Source organism: Loxodonta africana, chromosome 26, assembly GCF_030014295.1.
Source record: "Loxodonta africana isolate mLoxAfr1 chromosome 26, mLoxAfr1.hap2, whole genome shotgun sequence".
NCBI classification, from domain to species: Eukaryota; Metazoa; Chordata; class Mammalia; order Proboscidea; family Elephantidae; genus Loxodonta; species Loxodonta africana.
This window is the reverse complement of record NC_087367.1, coordinates 24,761,330-24,786,497: the sequence shown is the minus strand read 5'-3', so window position 1 is coordinate 24,786,497 and position 25,168 is coordinate 24,761,330. Positions and strand designations below refer to the sequence as shown.

The 25,168-nt window shown below is 40.9% G+C and overlaps 1 protein-coding gene across 8 annotated transcripts in view; it reads right to left on the bottom strand.

Moving 5' to 3' along the window:
* DHX57 (DExH-box helicase 57) overlaps positions 1-25,168 on the bottom strand; it is a 98,329-nt gene that overhangs the window by 4,669 nt on the left and 68,492 nt on the right. For all 8 annotated transcript variants that reach the window (XM_010595883.3, XM_003416089.4, XM_010595879.3 and 5 more), the window contains 5 exons: positions 22,741-22,836; positions 22,569-22,652; positions 16,454-16,588; positions 14,966-15,040; positions 2,829-2,963 (listed from right to left, as the gene is read on the bottom strand). In XM_010595883.3, the coding sequence (XP_010594185.1) occupies positions 2,829-2,963; positions 14,966-15,040; positions 16,454-16,588; positions 22,569-22,652; positions 22,741-22,836 (525 nt within the window). The remainder of the gene's footprint in view (positions 1-2,828; positions 2,964-14,965; positions 15,041-16,453; positions 16,589-22,568; positions 22,653-22,740; positions 22,837-25,168) is intronic.

The following is a 25,168-nucleotide window of genomic DNA, read 5'->3' as shown; positions in this document are numbered from 1 at the left end:
ACTCTCACCACTTCTACAGCTACCTCCTCAATATAAACCATCATCATCCCACGAGACTACTAAAATGGCTTTCTAAGTGCTTGCTCTGCTTCTGTTTTTGCATCTTTACAGTCTATTTTCCACACAGTATTGGTGATCTTTTAAAAACATAAACCCAACTATGCTCAAAGTCCTCCAATGGCTTTCCATGAGTAAACCCTAAAATCCTTCCCATGGCCATCAAGGTCCCACATGCCCCGACCCCTGCCTGCTTGTCCTAGTGCAGCTCCTCTCCTGTTGCCGCTAGTCACCCTGCTCCACTGACGATGGCTGTCTTCTCCAACTTCCTAGAATGCACCAGATATGCTCCTACCTGATGCTGTTTCCTCTCTGAAATGTCCTTTCCTTAGATGTGTGCATGGCTTGCTCCTTCACTTCATTTAGGATCTGCTGAATTGTCTTCTCCTAGAGCTCTTCCCTGGCCACCCTATCTAAAAGGGCCCCTTCTCCTGTCACTCTTTAGCCCTCCACCTGCTTGATTTTTCATAATAGCATTTGTCGCAAACCTGAGATTATTTGTGTATTTATTTCTTCCCTGTCTTCCCCACCAGAACGTAAGCTCCTGGAGTGCAGAGATCTTGTCTGTTCTAGTTAACCCTCAACCTTCCATGGCCTACAACAGTGCCTGGCACAGAGTGAGCGCTAGCAGATGGTGAATGGACACAAGAGTGATTTGGATTCCGTCAGTAAACTCAAAAGAGAAGAGTGGCGCTAACCCAGGTCTCTGGTTCCTTAGTATACCCAGAGTTGAGAGTGAGCTGACGACCTCATGGCCCTCAAATTCCTGAGTTTAAGGAGATCCCTTTCATACTTTGCTGACCCTTTACCCAGAGGTTCCAGAGGACCAGCCCTAACACTTCAAACTCTCCCTCATTCTCCTTCCCGCCTTTTCTCCATTTTCCCTAAAAGCTTTATTGAGCACCTGCTTTTAGCTTGGTGCCATGCTAGGCACCGAGAATGTGAAAATGAATAAAATCAATTCCTGTTGTCAGGGATTTCACAATCCCATGAGGGAGATAAACCATAAAATAATGTGAGAAGTGCAATAATGGACAAACGCATCCTATACAACAGTGGAACAGTAGAAGAGCAGCTTGGAGGGAGAGGGCACTGAGAAAGTGATTTTTAATGGAAGCTTGAAGGGTAAGTAAGAGCTTGCTGGGGAATAAGAACGTCATTTCAGGCAGAGAGAAAAGCATGTCCAATGGCATGACATTTGAGGACAGTGTTGGTAGTCTGGTATGGCTGGAGCATAAAGAATGACAGAGGGGGGCTGTGGGGGCATGGTATGGGAAAAGGCCAGAACACGAAGGGTCATGTGAGTTTGTAGTACATTCTGCATATGAAGAGTTTTAATCAAAGAAATGACATCGTCAAATGTATGTTTTGTAAAGATAATTCTGGCAGCAACAGTGTAGAAGGCTGGTGAGAGAAAACACCAGCAGTAAGATTATTATTGTACTTCAGGTAACAGACAGACATCTGGGGTGTGAACTGAGGAAGTGGCAACGGAGACAAGAGGAGTAGGCAAATCTAAGAGATGTCAAGAAGGTAGAATTGCTGGGACTTGGTGACTAGTAGGACTGGGGGAGGGAGAAAAAGGGGCGCTTGTGTGACTCCTGGGTTCTGACTGGGATGGTACCTTTAACCAAGACAGAAACTTAGGAGGAGAAGGGGGAACTGGGAGACAAAGAGTTTGATTTTCAGCTTTTGAGTCTGAGATGACCGGAAGGCATCCAGTTGCTGATTTCTAGTAGGAAAGCTCAGGACAAACCCCGGTCTGGAGACTGAGATTTGGGCATTGGTGCTCTTATGTAGGTGGCAGCTGGAATCAGGAAGTTGTGCACTTGGTGGTTCCTGAAGCGTAGGGACACTACAGTGAGAGAATAAGGACTAAGGACAGGACCACTACTTCAGGGCAAAGGAAGAGAAGCCAGTAAAGGACATAGAGAGGGATGATCAGGGAGACAGCAGAAGAAAGTGATAATTCAGGAGCAAAAACAACATCAGGAATAGTTTCGAAAGGGAGGTCGGCAGTGTCAACCACCACACAGAAGTCAAGTACGATGAGGACCAGGAGACAGCGACTGGATGTAATCACTAGGAGGTGACTTGTGACCTCTGATCAACTCAGTGGATGGTGGGGGCAGAAGCAACACAGCAGTAGGTTGAAGGAAGAATAAGAGCTGAGGAGCTGGGATCTGCAAGTACTGGCCATTCATTCCGCCATGCCCCCTTTTCTGTAAAACTATATAACACAGTATTTGCCAGTTTACTGTTCTGCATGTGTACGATTTACTGACATCAATTACATTAATCATGTTGTACAACTATCGTCAGTATCCACTGCCAAACTTCCATCATAATAAGCAGAAACTGCTTCCTAAACAATGACTCCCCTCCCCTCCTCTCCTGCCCCTGGTAGTCACTAATAAACTCTGCTCTCTATACATTGGCCTATTCCAGCTATTTCATATGAGGGTCACTCATTCCCTTTTAAAGGCACAGGTTCAGCAATGCAATTACATCATGACTTCTCAAATCACCACTGCAAAGAGACAATTTGCATTTGAAAGCAGGCTTGAACGTTATTTTGCACTCAGTAGAATTTTTTTAAAACAGAAATGTCTTTCCCGAAATAGTCCAATGTCCAGTCTGCTTATATTTATTCGACCTTCCCCAAGTCAATGGTGCTGCTGGGGACAACAAGTGACAGGACAGAGTTTGGCTGAATTTAAGGTAGCCAAGGCCTGCCGTATGTAAACATAAAGACACACTGCCATTCTGACCTGGTAGTTCACTGATGATGGGTGAATGTGTACATATCCGTCATTCTTGGTGACAAACTTCAACTCTTCTGATTTTGGTTTCATTCTGACAGCTCCAATACTGGTCTTCTGAAATTTCCCTTCTGGGCTTTTCACCTAAAAAACAGGTATTTGTAAAAATAGATACATAATATATATTTTCATCGTCGGGAGTGCCCCTTGGTACAAAATCAGGCTTCTCTGAAGGGTACTGCTGTTTCTCCCTTTTCTCACTTACTTTGTTCCCTTTGAAAACAGTACATGTGCACGTCTCTTATTTTTACCACCCAGGAGTGTGGGTGTGGGCGCAGCAGCTCTGGGTGGCTGGGCTGCACACCGGCCGTGGGGAGGAGAAATTAGCTGCTACCTTGCGTCTACAGCGATTGTCAGATAGAGAGCTCCAGCTGGCAACACTGGACCAGGGATCTGCTGACTCTCAATCCCAACCTCAATACAATGTTTCCAAATGAATTTCTTTCAAAACACAATAAAAAATTTCTACGAATAAACAGATGACTTCATTTGAAAACATAATAAAAGCTTCCATGTATATCTGAATTACACATATAGATATTAAAGACAATAAACGCGTTTACTGTAGAAAATGCTTATTAGGAATAAAGAAGAAAATAAAACGTAAACCCATGATTAAGAAATAACTAGCATTAATATTTGATAAGTATCATTTGTTTTCTTTGCTAGATAACTGTAAACATATACTATAAATAAAATATACATATGTATTCAAACTAAAATAGGATCATTCTTTTTTGTAACCTACTTTTTTAATAGCATTTTTCCACGTTGTTAAGTATTTTCCTGCAACATAATTTTCAGTGACTGTATAGTACCTTGTTGTAAGGATCTATAATTATTTAACCAATAAATTCCCTATTATTGGAGATTTAAATAGTCTGTAATTATAAACAGTGCTCAAAAGAACATTCTTCTAGCTGTATCTTTTTGCATATATGTGATTATTTCCTAATAATAAATCCCTAGAAATGAAACCGCTATTGAGAAAGAGTATCAATTTTTATTCCCACCAAGAGGCAGAGTTCATTTTTTGAGGCTCATGACAGCACAGGTATTATAATTAAAAAAATGTTTTTGCCTGTTTGGATAGTAAAAAGAGGCATTTCTTTGTCGTTCTACCTTGCATTTCTTCACTCTACTAACACAGTACTGCATTTTTGTATGCGTATACTGCCTGTTGCTTCATGACCTGTTTGTAGGAGTTCTTAAGCACACACCTTTTCACTTTTGGTTTAGTCTTAAAATTATATTATTATTCACCTAAAATTTCTTATGCCACATTTATAGTTTTCATTTCTATATTTTAAGTCTCCAAAAATTTTTTCCTAGCATTCCTTTTTGGTTTTCCAAAACTTTTTATTTTGAAATAACTATAGACTTGCAGGAAGTTATAAAAATATATAGAGAGTCCCCTGTACCCTTCACCCAGCTTCCCCCAGTGGTAACACCTTACATAACTTTTTACATATCAAAAACCAGCAAATCGAAATCCAAATGATTTTTTAAGGTAAATTTCAAATGGTTTCAAAAGCATGCAAGTGCTATGCAGAAAATGAACTGTAGTTTACGCAGCAGCAGTTAAGTGAGAATTTAACAAAAGGCTAATAAGGCCTTGAGAAATGATTCAGTACTCTGCCAAATTCAAATTCTTTCTGGGTTTGAGAGGGATAATTTCGTAGGACTGGATAATCAAAACTCAGGTAAAAGTCTAAGAACACACTCAGGTAGGATCTCCAGAGGACAGCCACAGTACTGATTTGTGTCGTTTGTTCTTATCTAATTTTAGTCTAGAGTAGAGAGAATAAGGAGAAATGGGAAACTGTAGTAGAATCAAACTCACATCTAACACAGAAGGTCAGTTATGCACAGGTTGGCTGACAGAGTGACATTTATGTCCATCTTAATTTCTGGGATATCATAAAATGTCAGAAGGATTACAAAGGCATTTTGTTTTATATAATAAATGTGTTGCTGAATGATGTATAGGCATACCTCGTTTTATTGCACTTTGCAGATATTATTTTTTACAAATCGTGCAACCCTGTGTCGAGAAAGTCTATCAGCATCATTTTTTCCAAAGGCATGCACTCACTTCCTGTCTGTGTCACATTTTGGTAATTTTTGCAATATTTTAAACTTTTTCTTTATTATTACATCTGGTATGGTGATACGTGATCAGCAATATTTGATGTCACTATTGTAATTGTTTTGGGGTGCCATGAACCGTACCCTTATAAGAAGGCAAACTTAATTGATAAATGTTGTTTGTGTTCTGACTGTTCCACTGGCTGGCTGTTGCCGTCTCTTTCCTCGGCCTCCTCTTCCCTGAGAGACAACAATATTGAAATTAGGCCAATTAATAACCCTACAATGGCCTCTGAGTGTTCAAGAGAAAAGGAAGAATCACATCTCCCTCACTTTAAATCAAATGCAAGAAATGATTAAGCTTAGTGAGGAAGGCATGACAAAAGCCGAGATAGCCCAAAAGCTAGGCCTCTTGCACCAAACACTTAGCCAAGCTGTGAATGCAAAGGAAAAGTTCTTGGAAGAAACTAAAACTGCAACTCCAGCGAACACACGAATGATAAGATAGCAAAACAGCCTTATTGCTGATATGGAGAAAGTTTTAGTGGTCTGGATAGAAGATCAAACCAGCCACAACATTCTCTTAAGCCAAAGCCTAATCCAGAACAAGGCCCTAAAAACTCTTTAATTCTATGAAGGCCGAGAAAGGTGAGGAAGCTGCAGGAGAAAAGTTTGAAACAAGCAGATGTCGGTTCATGAGGTTTAAGGAAAGAAGCCATCTCCATAACATAAAATTACAAGGTGAAGCAGGAAGGACTGATGCAGAAGCGGCAGCAAGCTGCCCAGAAGGCCTAGCTAAGATAACGGATGAAGGTGGCTACACTGAACAACAAATTTTTAATGTAGATGGAACAGCCTTATATTGGAAGAAGATGCCCTCTAGGTCTTTCTTAGCTAGAGAGAGAAGTCAATGTGCTCAAAGGACAGGCTGACTCTCTGGTTAGGGGTTAATACAGCTGGTGACTAAGTTGAAGCCAAAGCTCAAGTATCATTCTGAAAATCCTAGGGTCCTTAAGAACTACACTGAATCAACTCTGCCTGTGCTCTATAAATGGAACAACAAAGCCTGGATGACAGCACATCTGTTTACAACACGGTTCACTGAATATTTTAAGCCCACCGTTGAGACCTACTCCTCAGAAAAAAAGATTCCTTTCAAAATATTACTGCTCATTGACAATGCACCTGGTCACCCCAAAGCTCTGATGGAGATGTACAAGGAGATTAATGTTGTTTTCATGCCTGCTAACACAACATCCATTCTGCAGCCCATGGATCGAGGAGTAGTTTTGACGTTCAAGTCTTATTATTTAAGAAACATATTTAATAAGGCTATAGCTGCCATAGACGGCAATTCCTCTGACGGATCTAGCAAAGTAAATTGAAAACCTTCTGGAAAGGATTCACCATCCTAGATGCCATTAAGAACATTTGTGGTTCACATGAGGAGGTCAAAATACCAACATTAGAACGGGGAAGGCGGGGCCAAGATGGCGGACTAGGTGGACGCTACCACGGATCCCTCTTGCAACAAAGACTCGGAAAAACAAGTGAATCGATCACATACATAACAATCTACGAACCCTGAACAACAAACACAGATTTAGAGACGGAGAACGAACAAATACGGAGAGGCAGTGATTGTTTTCAGAGCCTGGAGCCAGCGTACCGGTCAGGTGACCTTCGGCGCCTGATTTGGGGCAAAGCCCAGGGTGGCAGACGGCACAAACAAAGGGTCTAGCCCTAGCCCCCGAACTCATTCCGGGAGGGGGCCCAGCCAGCGCAGCCGGTGGAAGAAGTCCCCAGGAGGCAGTGACTGGTCTTGGAGCGGAGAGAGCAGCATCCCAGCCGGGGAGCCGTCCCGCCGGGATTTAGGAGGGAAGCGGGTGCAGGGAGCTGCACCACCCCCCTGAACTAACCCCGGGAGGGGGCCTAGCCGGTTCGCGCGGGCGGCATGGCGACGCAGCCGGTGGGAGAAGTCCCCGGGAGGCAGTGACTGGTCTTGGAGCGGGGAGAGCAGCGTCCCAGCCGGGGAGCCGTCCCGCCGGGATTCTGGCAGACTGCGGGTGCGGCATAAGCGCGGGGAGCAGCTCCATCCCCCTGAACTGACACTGGGGAGGGGGGCCAGCCGGTTCGCGCGGGCGGCGTGGCGGCGCAGCCAGTGGGAGAAGTCCCCGGGAGGCAGTGACTGGTCTTGAAGCGGGGAGTGTGGCGTCCCAGCCGGGACGCACGGTTGCGGCGCAGGCGTGGGGAGCTTCTCCGCTCGCCTGAGCTGACACCTGGGGGGGGAACCCAGCCGGTTCGCGGGGGCTGCGCGGCAACGCGGTAGGCGGGACAGGGAGTCCCCGGGAGGCAGCGACTGATTTTGGAGTCGGGAGTGCACCGCCCCAGGCTGGCAGTGGAGGATCTGACCCCGACTCCAGTGGGCCAGACCCCCCGGGGGCAATCTCCACACAGACAGCACACATAGGCGACGCACCCCGCGGAAATCTCAGATATAAAAGTCATTCCAAGCAAGACAAGCAACTCTGGCTATATTCTGAGGTGCTACTCTCCTATCTCTCTGATTCCTCCCCCACCCTCCCCAGGCGGCTTCATTAACATCCGAATAGCCTGAGCCAGAGGGAGAACTCTGATAGGGATCTGACTGCATTTTTTTTTTAGCAGATTTTCTGGAAAAACTAGTTTCCCAGTGATGGCTCGGAGACAGCAGTCCATATCAAACCATATAAAGAAGCAGACCATGACAGCTTCTCCAACCCCCCAAACAAAAGAATCAAAATCTTTCCCAAATGAAGATACAATCCTGGAATTATCAGATGCAGAATATAAAAAACTAATTTACAGAATGCTTCAAGACATCACAAACGAAATAACGCAAACTGCAGAAAAAGCCAAGGGACACACTGATAAAACCGTTGAAGAACTCAAAAAGATCATTCAAGAACATAGTGGAAAAATTTATAAGTTGCAAGAATCCATAGAGAGACAGCATGTAGAAATCCAAAAGATTAACAATAAAATTACAGAATTAGACAACGCAATAGGAAGTCGGACGAGCAGACTCGAGCAATTAGAATGCAGACTGGGACATCTGGAGGACCAGGGAATCAACACCAACATAGCTGAAAAAAAATCAGATAAAAGAATTAAGAAAAATGAAGAAAACCTAAGAATCATGTGGGACTCTATCAAGAAGGATAACTTGCGGGTGACTGGAGTCCCAGAACAGGGAGGGGGGACAGAAAACACAGAGAAAATAGTTGAAGAACTCCTGACACAAAACTTCCCTGACATCATGAAAGAAGAAAGGATATCTATCCAAGATGCTCATAGAACCCCATTTAAGATTGATCCAAAAAGAAAAACACCAAGACATATTATCATCAAACTCGCCAAAACCAAAGATAAACAGAAAATTTTAAAAGCAGCCAGGGAGAAAAGAAAGGTTTCCTTCAAGGGAGAATCAATAAGAATCAGTTCAGACTACTCAGCAGAAACCATGCAGGCAAGAAGGGAATGGGATGACATATAGAGAGCACTGAAGGAGAAAAACTGCCAGCCAAGGATCATATATCCAGCAAAACTCTCTCTGAAATATGAAGGCGAAATTAAGATATTTATAGATAAACACAAGTTTAGAGAATTTGCAAAAACCAAACCAAAGCTACAAGAAATACTAAAGGATATTGTTTGGTCAGAAAAACAATAATATCAGATACCAGCACAATACAAGGTCACAAAACAGAATGTCCTGATATCAACTCAAATAGGGAAATCACAAAAACAAATTAAGATTAATTAAAAAAAAAAAAAAAAAACAATACACATAACAGGGAATCATGGAAGTCAATAGGTAAAAGATCACAATAATCAAAAAGAGGGACTAAATACAGGAGGCATTGAACTGCCAGATGGAGAGTGATACAAGGCGATATAGAACGATACAAGTTAGGTTTTTACTTAGAAAAATAGGGGTAAATAATAAGGTAACCACAAAAAGGTATAACAACTCCATAACTCAAGAAAAACGTAACGACTCAACTAAAATAAAGTCAAACACTATGAAAATGAGGATCTCACAATTTACTAAAAAAAAAGTCTCAGCACAAAAAAGTATGTGGAAAAATGAAATTGCCAACAACACACATGTAAAGGCATCAAAATGACAACACTAAAAACTTATTTATCTATAATTACGCTGAATGTAAATGGACTAAATGCACCAATAAAGAGACAGAGAGTCACGGACTGGGTAAAGAAACCTGATCCATCTATATGCTGCCTACAAGAGACACACCTTAGACTTAGAGACACAAACAAACTAAAACTCAAAGGATGGAAAAAAATATATCAAGCAAACAATAAGCAAAAAAGAAGAGGAGTAGCAATATTAATTTCTGACAAAATAGACTTTAGACTTAAATCCACCACAAAGGATAAAGAAGGACACTATATAATGATAAAAGGGACAATTGATCAGGAAGACATAACCATATTAAATATTTATGCATCCAATGACAGGGCTGCGAGATACATACATGAAATTTTAACAGAATTGAAAAGTGAGATAGACACCTCCACAATTATAGTAGGAGACTTCAACACACCACTATCGGAGAAGGACAGGACATCCAGTAAGAAGCTCAATAGAGACACGGAAGACCTACTTACAACAATCAACCAACTTGACCTCACTGACTTATACAGAACTCTCCACCCAACTGCTGCAAAGTATACTTTTTTTTCTAGCACACATGGAACATTCTCTAGAATAGACCACATATTAGGTCATAAAACAAACCTTTGCAGAGTCCAAAACATCGAAATATTACAAAGCATCTTCTCAGGCCACAAGGCAATAAAACTAGAAATCAATAACAGAAAAACTAGGGAAAAGAAATCAAATACTTGGAAACTGAACAATACCCTCCTGAAAAAAGACTGGGTTATAGAAGACATCAAGGAGGGAATAAGGAAATTCATAGAATGCAACGAGAATGAAAATACTTCGTATCAAAACCTCTGGGACACAGCAAAAGCAGTGCTCAGAGGCCAATTTATATCGATAAATGCACACATACAAAAAGAAGAAAGAGCCAAAATCAGAGAACTGTCCCTACAACTTGAACAAATAGAAAGTGAGCAACAAAAGAACCCATCAGACACCAGAAGAAAACAAATAATAAAAATTAGAGCTGAGCTAAATGAATTAGAGAACAGAAAAACAATTGAAAGAATTAACAAAGCCAAAAGCTGGTTCTTTGAAAAAATTAACAAAATTGATAAACCATTGGCTAGACTGACTAAAGAAATACAGGAAAGGAAAAAAATAACCCAAATAAGAAACGAGAAGGACCACATCACAACAGAACCAAATGAAATTAAAAGAATCATTTCAGATTACTACGAAAAATTGTACTCCAACAAATTTGAAAACCTAGAAGAAATGGATGAATTCTTGGAAAAACACTACCTACCTAAACTAACACATTCAGAAGTAGAACAACTAAATAGGCCCATAACAAAAAAAGAGATTGAAACGGTAATCAAAAAACTTCCAACAAAAAAAAGCCCTGGCCCGGACGGCTTCACTGCAGAGTTCTACCAAACTTTCAGAGAAGAGTGAACACCACTACTACCGAAGGTATTTCAAAGTATAGAAAAGGACGGAATACTACCCAACTCATTCTATGAAGCCACCATCTCCCTGATACCAAAACCAGGTAAAGACATTACAAAAAAAGAAAATTATAGACCTATATCCCTCATGAACATAGATGCAAAAATCCTCAACAAAATTCTAGCCAATAGAATCCAACAACACATCAAAAAAATAATTCACCCTGATCAAGTGGGATTTATACCAGGTATGCAAGGCTGGTTTAATATCAGAAAAACCATTAATGTAATCCATCACATAAATAAAACAAAAGATAAAAACCACATGATCTTATCAATTGATGCAGAAAAGGCATTTGACAAAGTCCAACACCCATTTATGATAAAAACTCTTACCAAAATAGGAATTGAAGGAAAATTCCTCAACATAATAAAGGGCATCTATGCAAAGCCAACAGCCAATATCACTCTAAATGGAGAGAACCTGAAAACATTTCCCTTGAGAACGGGAACCAGACAAGGATGCCCTTTATCACTGCTCTTATTCAACATCGTACTTGAAGTCCTAGCCAGAGCAATTAGGCTAGACAAAGAAATAAAGGGTATCCGGATTGGCAAGGAGGAAGTAAAGTTATCACTATTTGCAGATGACATGATCTTATACACAGAAAACCCTAAGGAATCCTCCAGAAAACTACTGAAACTCATAGAAGAGTTTGGCAGTCTCAGGTTATAAAATAAACATACAAAAATCACTTGGATTCCTCTACACCAACAAAAAGAACACCGAAGAGGAAATAACCAAATCAATACCATTCACAGTAGCCCCCAAGAAGATAAAATACTTAGGAATAAATCTTACCAAGGATGTAAAAGACCTATACAAAGAAAACTACAAAGCTCTACTACAAGAAATTCAAAAGGACATACTTAATTGGAAAAACATACCTTGCTCATGGATAGGAAGACTTAACATAGTAAAAATGTCTATTCTACCAAAAGCCATCTATACATATAACGCACTTCCGATCCAAATTCCAATGTCATATTTTAAGGTGATAGAGAAACAAATCAGCAATTTCATATGGAAGGGAAAGAAGCCCCGGATAAGCAAAGCATTACTGAAAAAGAAGAAGAAAGTGGGAGGCCTCACTCTACCTGATTTCAGAACCTATTATACAGCCACAGTAGTCAAAACAGCCTGGTACGGGTACAACAACAGGCACATAGACCAATGGAACAGAATTGAGAACCCAGATATAAATCCATCCATGTATGAGCAGCTGATATTTGACAAAGGACCAGTGTCAGTCAATTGGGGAAAAGATAGTCTTTTTAACAAATGGTGCTGGCATAACTGGATATCCATTTGCAAAAGAATGAAACAGGACCCATACCTCACACCATGCACAAAAACTAACTCCAAGTGGATCAAAGACCTAAACATAAAGACTAAAACGATAAAGATCATGGAAGAAAAAATAGGGACAACCCCAGGAGCCCTAATACAAGGCATAAACAGAATACAAAACATTACCAAAAATGATGAAGAGAAACCCGATAACTGGGAGCTCCTAAAAATCAAACATCTATGCTCATCTAAAGACTTCACCAAAAGAGTAAAAAGACCACCTACAGACTGGGAAAGAATTTTCAGCTATGACATCTCAGACCAGCATCTGATCTCTAAAATCTACATGATTCTGTCAAAACTCAACCACAAAAAGACAAACAACCCAATCAAGAAGTGGACAAAGGATATGAACACACATTTCACTAAAGAAGATATTCAGGCAGCCAACAGATACATAAGAAAATGCTCTCGATCATTAGCCATTAAAGAAATGCAAATTAAAACTACGATGAGATTCCATCTCACTCCAACAAGGCTGGCATTAATCCAAAAAACACAAAATAATAAATGTTGGAGAGGCTGCAAAGAGATTGGAACTCTTATACACTGCTGGTGGGAATGTAAAATGGTACAACCACTTTGGAAATCTATCTGGCATTATTTTAAACAGTTAGAAATAGAACTACCATACAACCCAGAAATCCCACTCCTCGGAATATACCCTAGAGATACAAGAGCCTTCACACAAACAGATATATGCACACCCATGTTCACTGCAGCTCTGTTTACAATAGCAAAAAGCTGGAAGCAACCAAGGTGTCCATCAACGGATGAATGGGTAAATAAATTGTGGTATATTCACACAATGGAATACTACGCACCGATAAAGAACAGTGATGAATCTGTGAAACATTCCATAACATGGAGGAACCTGGAAGGCATTATGCTCAGCGAAATGAGTCAGAGGCAAAAGGACAAATATTGTATAAGACCATTATTATAAGATCTTGAGAAATAGTAAAAACTGAGAGGAACACATACTTTTGTGGTTACGAAGGGGGGAGGGAGGGAGGGAGGGAGAGGGTTTTTTATTGGTTAATCAGTAGATAAGAACTGCTTTGGGTGAAGGGAAAGACAACACTCAATACATGGAAGGTCAGCTCAATTGGACTGGACCAAAAGCAAAGAAGTTTCTGGGATAAAATGAATGCTTCAAAGGTCAGCGGAGCAGGGGCGGGGGTCTGGGGAACATGGTTTGCGGGGACTTCTAAGTCAATTGGCAAAATAATTCTATTATGAAAACATTCTGCATCCCACTTTGAAATGTGGCGTCTGGGGTCTTAAAGGCTAACAAGCGGCCATCTAAGATGCATCAATTGGTCTCAACCCACCTGGAGCAAAGGAGAATGAAGAACACCAAGGTCACACAACAACTAGGAGCCCAAGAGACAGAAAGGGCCACATGAACCAGAGACCTACATCATCCTGAGACCAGAAGAACTAGTTGGTGCCCGGCCACAACCGATGACTGCCCTGACAGGGAGCACAACCGAGAACTCCTGAGGGAGCAGGAGATCAGTGGGATGCAGACCCCAAATTCTCATAAAAAGACCATACTTAATGGTCTGACTGAGACTAGAGGAGTCCCAGCGGTCATGGTCCCCAAACCTTCTGTCGGCACAGGACGGGAACCATCCCCGAAGACAACTCATCAGACATGAAAGGGATTGGTCAGCGGGTGGGAGAGAGATGCTGATGAAGAGTGAGCTAATTATATCAGGTGGACACTTGAGAGTGTGTTGGCGGCTCTTGTCTGGAGGGGTGATGGGAGGATAGAGAGAGAGGGAAGCTGGCAAAATTGTCACGAAAGGAGAGACTGAAAGGGCTGACTTAATAGGGGAAGAGCAGGTGGGAGTACGGAGTAAGATGTATGTAAACTTATATGTGACAGACTGATTGGATTTGTAAACGTTCACTTGAAGCTTAATAAAAGTTAATTACAAAAAACAAACGAACGAACAAACAAACAAAACAAAAGAAAAAAAATACCAACATTAACAGGAGTTTGGAAGAAGTTGATTACAACCCTCACGGATGACTTTGAGGGGTTCAAGACTTCAGTGAAGGAAGTAACTGCAGATGTGGTAGAAATGGCAAGAGAACTAGAGGTGGAGCCGGGAGATGTGACTGAATTGCTGCAATGTCAACAGATGAGCAGTTGCTTCTTACGGATGAGCAAAGAAAGGGGTTTCTTTAGATGGAATCTACTCCTGGTGAAGATGCTGTGACCACTGTTGAAATGACAACAAAAGATTTAGAATATTACACAAACTTTGCTGATAAAGCAGTGGCAGGGTTTGAGAAGACTGACTCCAATTTTGAAAGAAGTTCTTCTGTGGTTAAAATGCTATCAGACAGAATCGCATGCTACGGAGAAATCTTTTGTGAAGGGAAGAATCAATCCATGCAGCGAACTTCAATGCTGTCTTATTTTAAGAAATTGCCACAGCCTCCCCCAGCCTTCAGGAATCACCACCTGATCAGTCAGCAGCCATCAACTTTGAGGCAAGACCTTCCACCAGCAAAAAGATTAGGACTTGAAGCAGGCTCAGATGGAAGTTAGCATTTTTTAGCAATAAAGTATTTTTTAATTAAGGTATGTACATTGTTTTTTTAGACACAATGCTCTTGCACACTTAATAGACAACAGGATAATGTAAACATAACTTTTACATGCATTGGGAAGCCAAAAAGTTCATGACTTGCTTTATTGGAAAATTCGCTTGACTGCACTGGTCTGGAACCAAACCCACAATTATCTCCGAGGTGTATCAGAACAGATTTCAGAGAATGGAAGCATTTGCAATGTGCACTAAGGAGTTGCTACAAGGAATCTCCTTACAAGGCATGCCTGCACATGTATGTTTATCTCTTTCAGATGATCAATGTGCAAGTCTCAATTCATATTCTTTGGCTACAAGTCAACGAGAAGTAGAAGGACCCAGGAAAAATGGTTTGTTACCTGCACTACATTTGGATACAGAGCAGCACACAGCATTGCCGATATCAGCTTGGGGTTGTCAGCATTTGAGTTTGCCTGAAAGAGAAATAAAGCATTAATCGGTACCTTTGCCAAGTAATGTGGCTATTTCTGTCTGTGCCCTGGAATTTAACATTATATTTCATTTGATCTCTATCTTAAACAAAACAAAACAAAACAAAAAAAGGGCATCTGGTTCCTACCTTTTTGCTAGAAACAATGATTTCTTTCTAAGTAAAAAACAAAGCTACTGGACCACATCCACATAGGACTCACTCCAAGGAGCTCTGCAGACATCTAGAAATACCAGTTTCAAAACAGTTGCAAAACTACCGTTCCTAAGGGTCAGTGGACAGAAAAGATTCTAAGTTCATGAAATGTTCACAAATAAAGCACTAATTGCACTTAGAATAAATGGACGTCAGGTTTGTCTTGAAGAAATGCTCTTCCTATAGTTTACAAAACACTGTCCATGGTTAGAAAAAGGTGGGGTTGGTTTGAGAATACATTATTGGAAAGTCTGTTCTACGTCTGGAAGTCCTTGTTGTGTAGTGGTTAAGAGCTACTGCTAAAATCAAAAAGTCGGCAGTTCGAATCCACCAGGTGCTCCTTGGAAACCTTATGAGGCAGTTCTACTCTGTCCTTATAGTGCTGCTATGAGTCAGCACTGACTTGACGGCAATGGGTTTTTTTTTTTTTTTTTGCTTTTTTAAAAATTCTACCTCTTGGAGCTCTGGTGGGACAGTGGTTAAGAGTTCAGCTGCTAACCAAAACGTAGGCAGTTCAAATACACTAGCCACTCCCTGGAAACCTTATAGGGCAGTTATTTCTACTCTGTCCTATAGATAGGGTCACTGTAAGTCAGAATTGACTCGACCACAATGCATTTGGTTTCTTTTGGTTTTACTCTACCTCTTACGGATTTATCAAAAACCACAGTAACATTTAAAAATCAAAAACAATAAAAACTAACAGAAAAACCCTTATGTTTGCATGAGTGTTGTGAGGTTCTGACTCATAGCAACCCTACGTACAACAGAACGAAACACTGCCCTGTCCTGCGCCATCCTCACAATTGTTATGTTTGAACCCACTGTTGCAGCCACTGTGTCAATCCATCTCGTTGAGGGTCTTCCTCTTTTTTGCTGAGTGTTAGCCGACTGTCTGAGTGTTAGCCGACACTTATTGTGGAACGAAGAAAATCAAGAATGTCATTAACCTACTACTCACAGGGCTTATGTGAAGAAGAATGCTCGCAGGGTTCCTGAGTTAATATTTTATTCATGTACTAATTAAAGAGAAGTAAGGACTATCCAAAGGCACCCTGCAAAAAAGGCCTGGTGATCTGCTTTGAAAGGCCCTAGGCATGAAAACGCTATGGAGCAGTTCTACCCTGCAATGCATGGTGCCACCATGAATCGGAATCAACTTAATGACAACTGTGTTTTTATTTTGACACATTTTTTTTACCTCTTCTCCTGTGGCATCCAACACACCATCTCCTCCTTGGGCCCTTTTCTCAATTTCCCTTGCTCTGAGTCCCTCCATCACAAACCCTATATCCGATAATAGTTCAGTGAATTGTCGTTTGAGGCTGGCTATTTCCTGAAAGAACAGGAAAGATCTTTAAGCAAGGGCAACAACATATCAAAGCAGGTAAGCCTACAGTCTTACAACAGTGAGAGACTATAAAAACGTATCATTACGGTGGACAGCACTGAAGCCCATAAGGGTTCATCAAACAGGTGTGAAGATTATCTGTCTGGTCATTTCCAAAAAGGCAATTCTCACTTATACAAACTGATAGAGTGAAACATTTACGTAGAAATTAAAAAATGTCAGAAAGCTCAATCCTTTATTTAACTCATAACCCTAACCCTAACTCAGGTTTACTTTTTCAAAATCATGCTTTAGGTGAAAATTTACAGCTCAAGTTAGTTTCTCATACAAAAAATTATATACACATTTTTATGTGACCCTAGTTGCTATCCCTATAATGTGACAGCACACTCTCCCTTTCCACCCCAGATTTCCAGTGTCTATTCAACCAGCTCCTATCCCTTTCTGCCTTCTCATCTCACCTCTGGACAGGAGCTGCCCATTTAGTCTCATATATCTACTTGAACTAAGAGCTCTCTTCATGACTATTATTTTATGTCTTATAGTCCAGTCTAACCTTCATTTGAAGAGTTGGCTTCGGGAATGATTTCAGTTCTGGGTTAACAGACAATCCAGGGGCCGTGTCTTCTGGGGTATCTGTAGTCTCAGTTAGACCATTAAGTTGGTCTTTTTATGTGAATTTTAACACTGAACCCCACTTTTCTCCTGCTCTGTCAGTGACTCTCTATTGTGTTCCCTGTCAGGGCAGTCATTGGTGGTAGCTGGACACCATCTAGTTCTGATCTCAGACTGATGGAGTCTCTGGTTTATGTGGCCCGTTTTGTCTCTTGGGCTCATATTTTCCTTGTGTCTTTTGGTGGTCTTCATTCTCCTTTGCTCCAGGTGGGATGGGCCCAACTGATGCATCTTAGATGGCTGCTCACTAGCTTTTAAGACCCCAGATGCCACTCGCCAAAGTGGGATGTGAAACATTTTCTTAATAAACTTTGGTATGCCAATTGACCTAGATGTCCCCTGAAACCATGGTTCCCAGACTCCAACTCCTCCTACTCTGTCCACTGAAGTATTTGGTTGGGTTTAGGAAACTTCTTAGATTTGGTTCAGTACAGTTGTGCTGACTTCCCCCATATTGTGTGTTGTCCTTCCCTTCACCTAAGATAATTCTTGTCTACTATCTAGTTAGTGAATTCCCTTCTTCCTCCCTCCCCACCCTCATAACTATCTCTAGTTTACACTTTTTAACACTCTCGTTAGATTTCAGGTAGGTTTGATTTTCCTGGAAATTCTTAGGAATTGAGTTTATTTTGTTTGGAGACCTAACTCAAAGTGCTGAGAGACACTGTCTAGTTTTTCCTACTTGCATTTCTGCTCAAGTCCTCTCAGTTCCTCACTGTGCTGAGAGGGGAAGTGCTCTCTCCCAAATGGATGCAAAACACTCACCTCAGCAGAACTCTCCCTCTCCCCTACCTTGTGTCCTCACTGGCTGACACCTTTTCCTGGATCAGGGACATTATGAAGTGGTATAGATTTAAACACCCCGGAGGAACCCTGTGGTGCAGTGGTCAAGCACTCGGCTGTTAGCCTAAAGGTTAGTGGTTTGAACCCACCAGCCATTCCATGGGAGAAAGATGTGGCAGTCTGCTTCTATAAAGATTACAGCTTTGGAAACCCTGTGGGGCAGTTCTACTCTGTACTATAGGGTTGCTGTGAGAAGTTGGAATTGACCCAAAGGCAATGGGTTTGGTTTTTTTTTTTTTTTGTAGCTGAGCGCAAATGTGAGAAAGAACGAACCTCTTTCTTTTCTGGCTTCTGTTCAAATACAGGCTGCGTATCAGACAGCAGAGGAAGAGATAATGATAATCAAAGGAACTGAAAGCTAGGCAACACTATCTGTCTCATGACAACAATTTAAGTATTTGTTGCAATGTTTCAAATACACATGGATTTAACATGGCAGCACTGGGGCGCAGTGGTTAAGAGCTCGGCTGCTAACCAAAAGGTTGGCAATTTGAATCTACCAACCGCTCGTTGGAAACCCTATGAGGCAGCTCTACTGTCCTACAGAGTTGCTATGAGTCAGAACCGACTCGATGGCAATGGGTTATGATAGGAGTTAAATATACCACAGTTTTTATTTGATGACAAAGATTTATTGAGGTTTTAAAAAATCCTATAATCTGAGCTGGAGTTTAAGTGGAAAGAGGGAACTCTGTTTGATGGACCTCAGAGATCACACAAAACCTACATACGTCCTGAGTAAAAAGAATAAATCCATTTAGTAAGAAATGCAATTTTGGAAGAAACAGCCTCATTTTACTTAAAAATCTTAATGACTTAAGAAAATGCTTATGATGGTGCCTTACACATAAAATACTTTAGATCAATGGTTCTCAACTCCAGCTGCATATCTGAAACACATGGTGAACTCAACAATGACCAAAATAATAGCAGCAGCAGCAGCAGCAACTAGACGCCTAGGCCCACCCCAGAGATCCAGGTTTAATTGCCCTGGGGTGAGACCTGGGCATTTTATAATTTTTAAAAGGCTCCCCAGGTGAATCTACCGTGTAGCCAGGCTTGAAAACTTGCTTTCAGTAGACTTAGAATAAAGCTACAGCCATTGTCTTCTCAACATGTCTCACTGTAGTATACCTGAAGGCAGAGGAGCATGAAGGCAAACACTGGGATGGTTTTGAGGTCTCTTATTTCATCTTTTTTTAAAAAATCAATATATAAAATTTATTAATATGAAGTAGTTTATGAAATAATTTAATTTAAACCCCAAAAAACGCAAAACCAAACCCACTGCCATCGAGTTGATTCTGACTCATAGCGTCCCTATAGGATAGAGTAGAACTATCACACAGGGTTTCCAAGGCTATAAGTCTTTGCGGAAGCAGACTGCCACATCTTTCTCCCATGGAGTGGTTGGTGGGTTTGAACTGCCAACCTTCTGGTCAGCATCTGAGCGCTTTAACCACTGTGCCACCATGCATCCTTTAATTTAGACCAGTGCTTCTCAAACCTTAATGTTAACATGAATCACCTGGAGATTTCTCATTGGGTTGGTCTGGGTGGTCCTATGACTTCATCTTAAATAATCAAATTCACTCATGCATATATTTATTCGATGAATCTTTACCGACCACCAACTATTTGGTAAACACTGTTCTAGGCACAGGGGATACAGTGGCGAACAAGCCAGACAAGGTCTCTACTCTGATGGAGCTTATAAAATAGAGAGATAAATAGACATCAGATAGTGGTATGTACTTCAGTTCTTTCAGCTTGAGAAACACCGAGCGTATTCTTCCCTTTTGGTTTTCCATCTTCAGCTCTTTGCGCACGTCATTATAATACTTTACTTTGTCTTCTTGAGACGCCCTTTGAAATCTTCTGTTCAGTTCTTGTACTTCATCAATTCTTCCTTTTGCTTTAGCTGCTCGACGTTCAAGAGCAAGTTTCAGAGTCTCCTCTGACATCCACCTTGGTCTTTTTTTTCTTTCCTGTCTTTTCAATGACCTCTTGCTTTCTTCACGTATGATGTCCTTCTACAACTCGTCTGGTCTTCGGTCACTAGTGTTCAATGTGTCAAATCTATTCTTGAGATGGTCTCTAAATTCAGGTGGGATATACTCAAGGTCATATTTTGGCTCTCGTGGACTTGCTCTGATTTTCTTCAGTTTCAGCTTGAGCTTGCATATGAGCAATTGATGGTCTGTTCCACAGTTGGCCGCTGGCCTTGTTCTGACTGACGATACTGAGCTTTTCCATTGTCTCTTTCCACAGATGTAGTCAATTTGATTTCTGTGTGTTCCATCTGGTGAGGTCCATATGTATAGTCGCCGTTTATGTTGGTGAAAGAAGGTATTTGCAATGAAGAGGTCGGTGGTCTTGCAAAATTCTATCATTCGATCTCCGGCATTGTTTCTATCACCAAGGCCATATTTTCCAACTACGGATCCTTCTTCTTTGTTTCCAACTTTTGCATTCCAATCACCAGTAATTATCAATGCATCTTGATTGCATGTTCAATCAATTTCGAACTGCTGCAGCTGATAAAAATCTTATATTTCTTCATCTTTGGCCTTAGTGGTTGGTGCATAAATTTGAATAATAGTCGTATTAACTGGTCTTCCTTATAGGTGTATGGATATTATCCTATCACTGACAGCGTTGTACTTCAGGATAGATCTTGAAATGTTCTTTTTGACGATGAATGCAACACCATTCCTCTTCAAGCTATCACTCCCAGCATAGCAGACTATATGACCGTCTGATTCAAAATGGCCAATACAGTCCATTTCAGCTCACTAATGCCTAGGATATCGATGTTTATGCATTACATTTCATTTTTGACCATTTCCAATTTTCCTAGATTCGTACTTCATACATTCCAGGTTCCAATTATTCATGGACGTTTGCAGCTGTTTCTTCTCATTTTGAGTCGTGCCGCATCAGCAAATGAAGGTCCCAATCCACATTATTAAGGTTGACTCTTCTTTGAGGAGGCAGCTCTTCCCCAGTCATCTTTTCAGTGCCTTCCAACCTGGGGGGCTCATCTTCCAGCACTGTATCAGACAATGTTCCGCTGCTATTCATCAGGTTTTCACTGGCTAATGCTTTTCAGAAGTAGACTGCCAGGTCCCTCTTCCCAGTCTGTCCTAGTCCAGAAGCTCAGCTGAAACCCATCCTCCATAGATGACCCTGCTGGTATCCAAATACTTGTGGCATAGCTTCCAGCATCACAGCAACACACAAGCCCCCACAGTACAACTAACTGACAGACACATGGTATTTTCAATTGCATCATATGCATGTGAAAGCTGGACAATGAATAAGGAAGATCGAAGAAGAACTAATGCCTTTGAATTGTGGTGTTGGCAAAGAATATTGAATATACCATGTACTGTCAAAAAAATGAGCAAATCTGTCTTAGAAGAAGTACAACCAGAATGCTCCTTAGAAGCAAGAATGACGACACTGCATCTTACATACTTTGGACATGTTGTCAGGAGGGATCAGTCCCTGGAGAAGGATATCATGGTTGGCAAAGTAAACAGGGTCAGAGGAAAAGGAGAAGACCCTCAACGATGTGGATTGACACAGTGGCTGCAACAATGAGTTCAAACATAACAACGATTGTAAGGATGGTACAGGACCAGGCAGTTTTTTGTTCTGTTGTGCATAGGGTTGCTATGAATTGGAACCAACTCGACGGCACCTAGCAACAACCACCACCTCAGTGGTAAGTACTAAGAAGAACATTAATTTTGCATTCTACTCCATGACATATCAACGTTTTAATATGAAAATAAAGTCCTTCTCCCTCTCCAGCCCCAAAATCTTTCAGTAACACAGATACTTTGCAAATCTGTGCACCATACTTATTTTGGCTTCTCATACGAGTTTGGAATGGGACCTAAAACATTGTTATAACAGAGGACAGAAGCCCTGTCTATTATAAGACAGAAGATAGTAAACCTTTTTCTTTTATACTCATTACTGGATATACAATAGCTTCTGATGGACATAAAAAAAATTAACAAAGAAAATCTCGTTCAGTAGTTCTTAGTTCTTTGGTTTGGGGGAGAAGTGAGGGGGTTGGGGATGGTCATAGACCCCCTTGATTATCTGATGAAAGCTATAAACCCTTTCTCCAGACTAATGTGCATACGTGTAATACACAATTTTGCATACAATTTCAGTGGTTTATGGATCCAGGTTAAGAATGCCTGGACATTCTTAGAGGACAAACGGAGTCGGTTGAAAGATTCAGCACAGAAGGCCTGGCCACATACTCTAGGAGCCTATTGTACACAGCTGGTACAGCCAAGCATATTCCAGAAACAATGCTTTCAATGTCAAGCCAAGGACAAGTAAAGTGAGACAAAGTTGCAACATCATCTGGTGAGCTACCCCAACAGACGGTGAATGAAAACAAACTGCCAGAGAAAGGACTCACCTGAAGAACTCTTCCTGACAAGAAGTTTTGTCTGCAGTAATTATAGCTTGCACGCACACCTTCTTTTGTGCTTAGCTGCCATCCCTAAATTTTGGAGAAAATCAAACTGAATTTACTCTGTCTTTAGTTCCAATTCCGGTAATAAACCTCAGTTTTTCGGTTACGGACTTACCTTATATGCTTGTAGAAGGGCCAGGTAGTCACTGTTTGCGAATGCAAATTCCAACTTTTTCTGGTTAGCTTCCTCTTTTTTATCCCAGGGAGACACCTAGATGAGGCAAACCACATTTGAAGGATGCATTTTAGCTGAGGTTCTACATGGCATTTTCCTATTGCTGAAGCCAGGCGCCTTGTAAAGCATTTTGTGTGGAACAAGAGTATTTAGTGTGTGGCTGATTAAAGGCAGGTATGTTACTGGCAAGCTAATGGTCTTGGGAGTCAGTCTGCTCACTGAAAATTAGCTCTTCTGAGTCATTTAGCTCTCAGTGGCATGGTGTCATCAAAGAGCCACTCACTGTAAAAGGTGATGTAAAATTTTAACTGTCATATCTCTATTTTACGGATGCTGTTCATCTGTTATACTTGAGTCTCCTCTACTTCTATTCCCATAACTAATGCTTTCCTCCTATTTTCATAATGTTTACAGACCCTCCTTTTTCCTAAAAACTTGTAAATTAGCAGAGAACTTAATTTCCACTGTTCCTCCTCCCCGCCATACATGGATTGTGTCTTTAATTCTCCGATGTTCCTCTGCTTTCTCAGGCTCTCAGGACTCTAGCGTAAGCTGTGGTAGCTCATGATTAACTACACCAAAGCCCTAGCTGCGATACCACTGACAATCATTTAAACCAACTACAGTGCTTCATTCTAATTTTCATTTATCTGAATAACTTTATGGCTAACACAACAACAATGAAATTTTATTTTCTACTTGGAAATGAAATTCATTTCTTTGAAGGAAAGCCAGTGGGGAAAGGATTCCATTTGGGAGATTAGTATTATGTTGACAGAACCCTGCAAAGGACAAGTGCTCAGTTTTGGCTCAGGGTCACATCGACACTCCTAATGAAGTCTCTCCGTTTTCCAAGAAAAGAAAACAGTCAGTGAAAGCTTTATTTAGATGATTTGAGAAATAGATAACGGAGGTTCTGCTCTCAACACTCAAACTGTGTAGCCCCAGCAAGCGACCTCACTTCAGGGCCTTGGTTTTCTCCTCAGTTGTTAAATGAGGAAGCTGGGCTGAGATCTTTTTTTGCCGATCTGTGAGTTTATAATTCTATGAAGTAAAACATTCGAACTGAAGAAAAAGGATTACGCTCATCTATTTCCATACCTAAGGAGCCCTGCTGGCACAATGGTTAAGCGCTCAGTCGCTAACAGAAAGGTTTGTGGTTCAAACTCACCCAGTGGTTTCCATGGAGAAAGACCTGGTGATCTGCTTCAATAAAGATTACAGCCTAGAAAACCTTATGGGGCAGTTATGCTTTCACATAACTCAACAAGGCACCTAACAACATTTCCCTACCTGTGTAAACTAAACTGTGATAAAATAATGGCAGGTGGTCCCAGTGGAATAAAATGTATTGAATGCTTTTTCTTTTTTTTTTCCAGGTTCAAATGAAGTCTTCAATCTAAGGTTTTGCTGGGCACTGCAGGAAGTCGATGAATTCAAGGATGCAAACAGAATTGTAAAAAATAAAAGGGGTTGGGAGGGAGAAAGTGAACAAAGCTGATCCTATTAAATGTGGCAGCACGTTTCTGTGGCAGGCAGGGAGAAATGAAGCACAGGAAAGGGGACGAGCACTGCTTCAGTTTCACTAAACTAATATGACAACTATCACTGGAAATCTTTGCAGCTTGTTAGCAGGTGACTAGCTGATTCAGAAATGTTTTCTACCATTCCCTGTGACCCCCCTGGTTTTTTTTTATTTTAATTTCCTTTCCTTTCCTCTTTCTTACCAATGTTGCTCTATTTTGCCTTGTAATCCTTCGTGTCTCCTTGAAGTCAAAACATTTAGCTGGCTCTAATTGAGATTTGCTTTTAATAAGATTTTATTGTGTTTTAGGTGAAAGTTTACATAGCAAATTAGGTTTCCATTTAAAAATTTTTATACAAATTGTTCTACGATACTGGTTATAATTTTCACAGTGTGTCAGCATTCTTATTATTTCTGTTTTGTTTGTTTTGTTTCCATTGATCTAGCTTCCCTTGTCTGTGCCTTCTCATCTTCGCTTTTGGGTAAATGTTGACCATTTGGTCTCATATAGTTGATTGTTCAAGGGAGCACATTACTCACAGGTGATATTGTTATTTTATAAACCAATCTATTGGCTGAAAGATGACCTCCAGAAACAGCTTCAGTTCCAAATTCAAAGGTTATCTTAGGGTGATAGTTTTTGGGGTTTCTCTAGTCTCTATCAGTCCAGTAGGCTGATTGCTTTTTAAATCGATATAGGCGCATCTTTTGCTCGTTTGCATTTTCTGATTTTTCTATAATGAGCAAGTATAGCAGATCTGATAAAAAGCACATTTAGACTATTTTAATAATGTAGATCCCTAGTTCTTAGTCTTTATATGGGACATGGACCTCTTTGAGGAT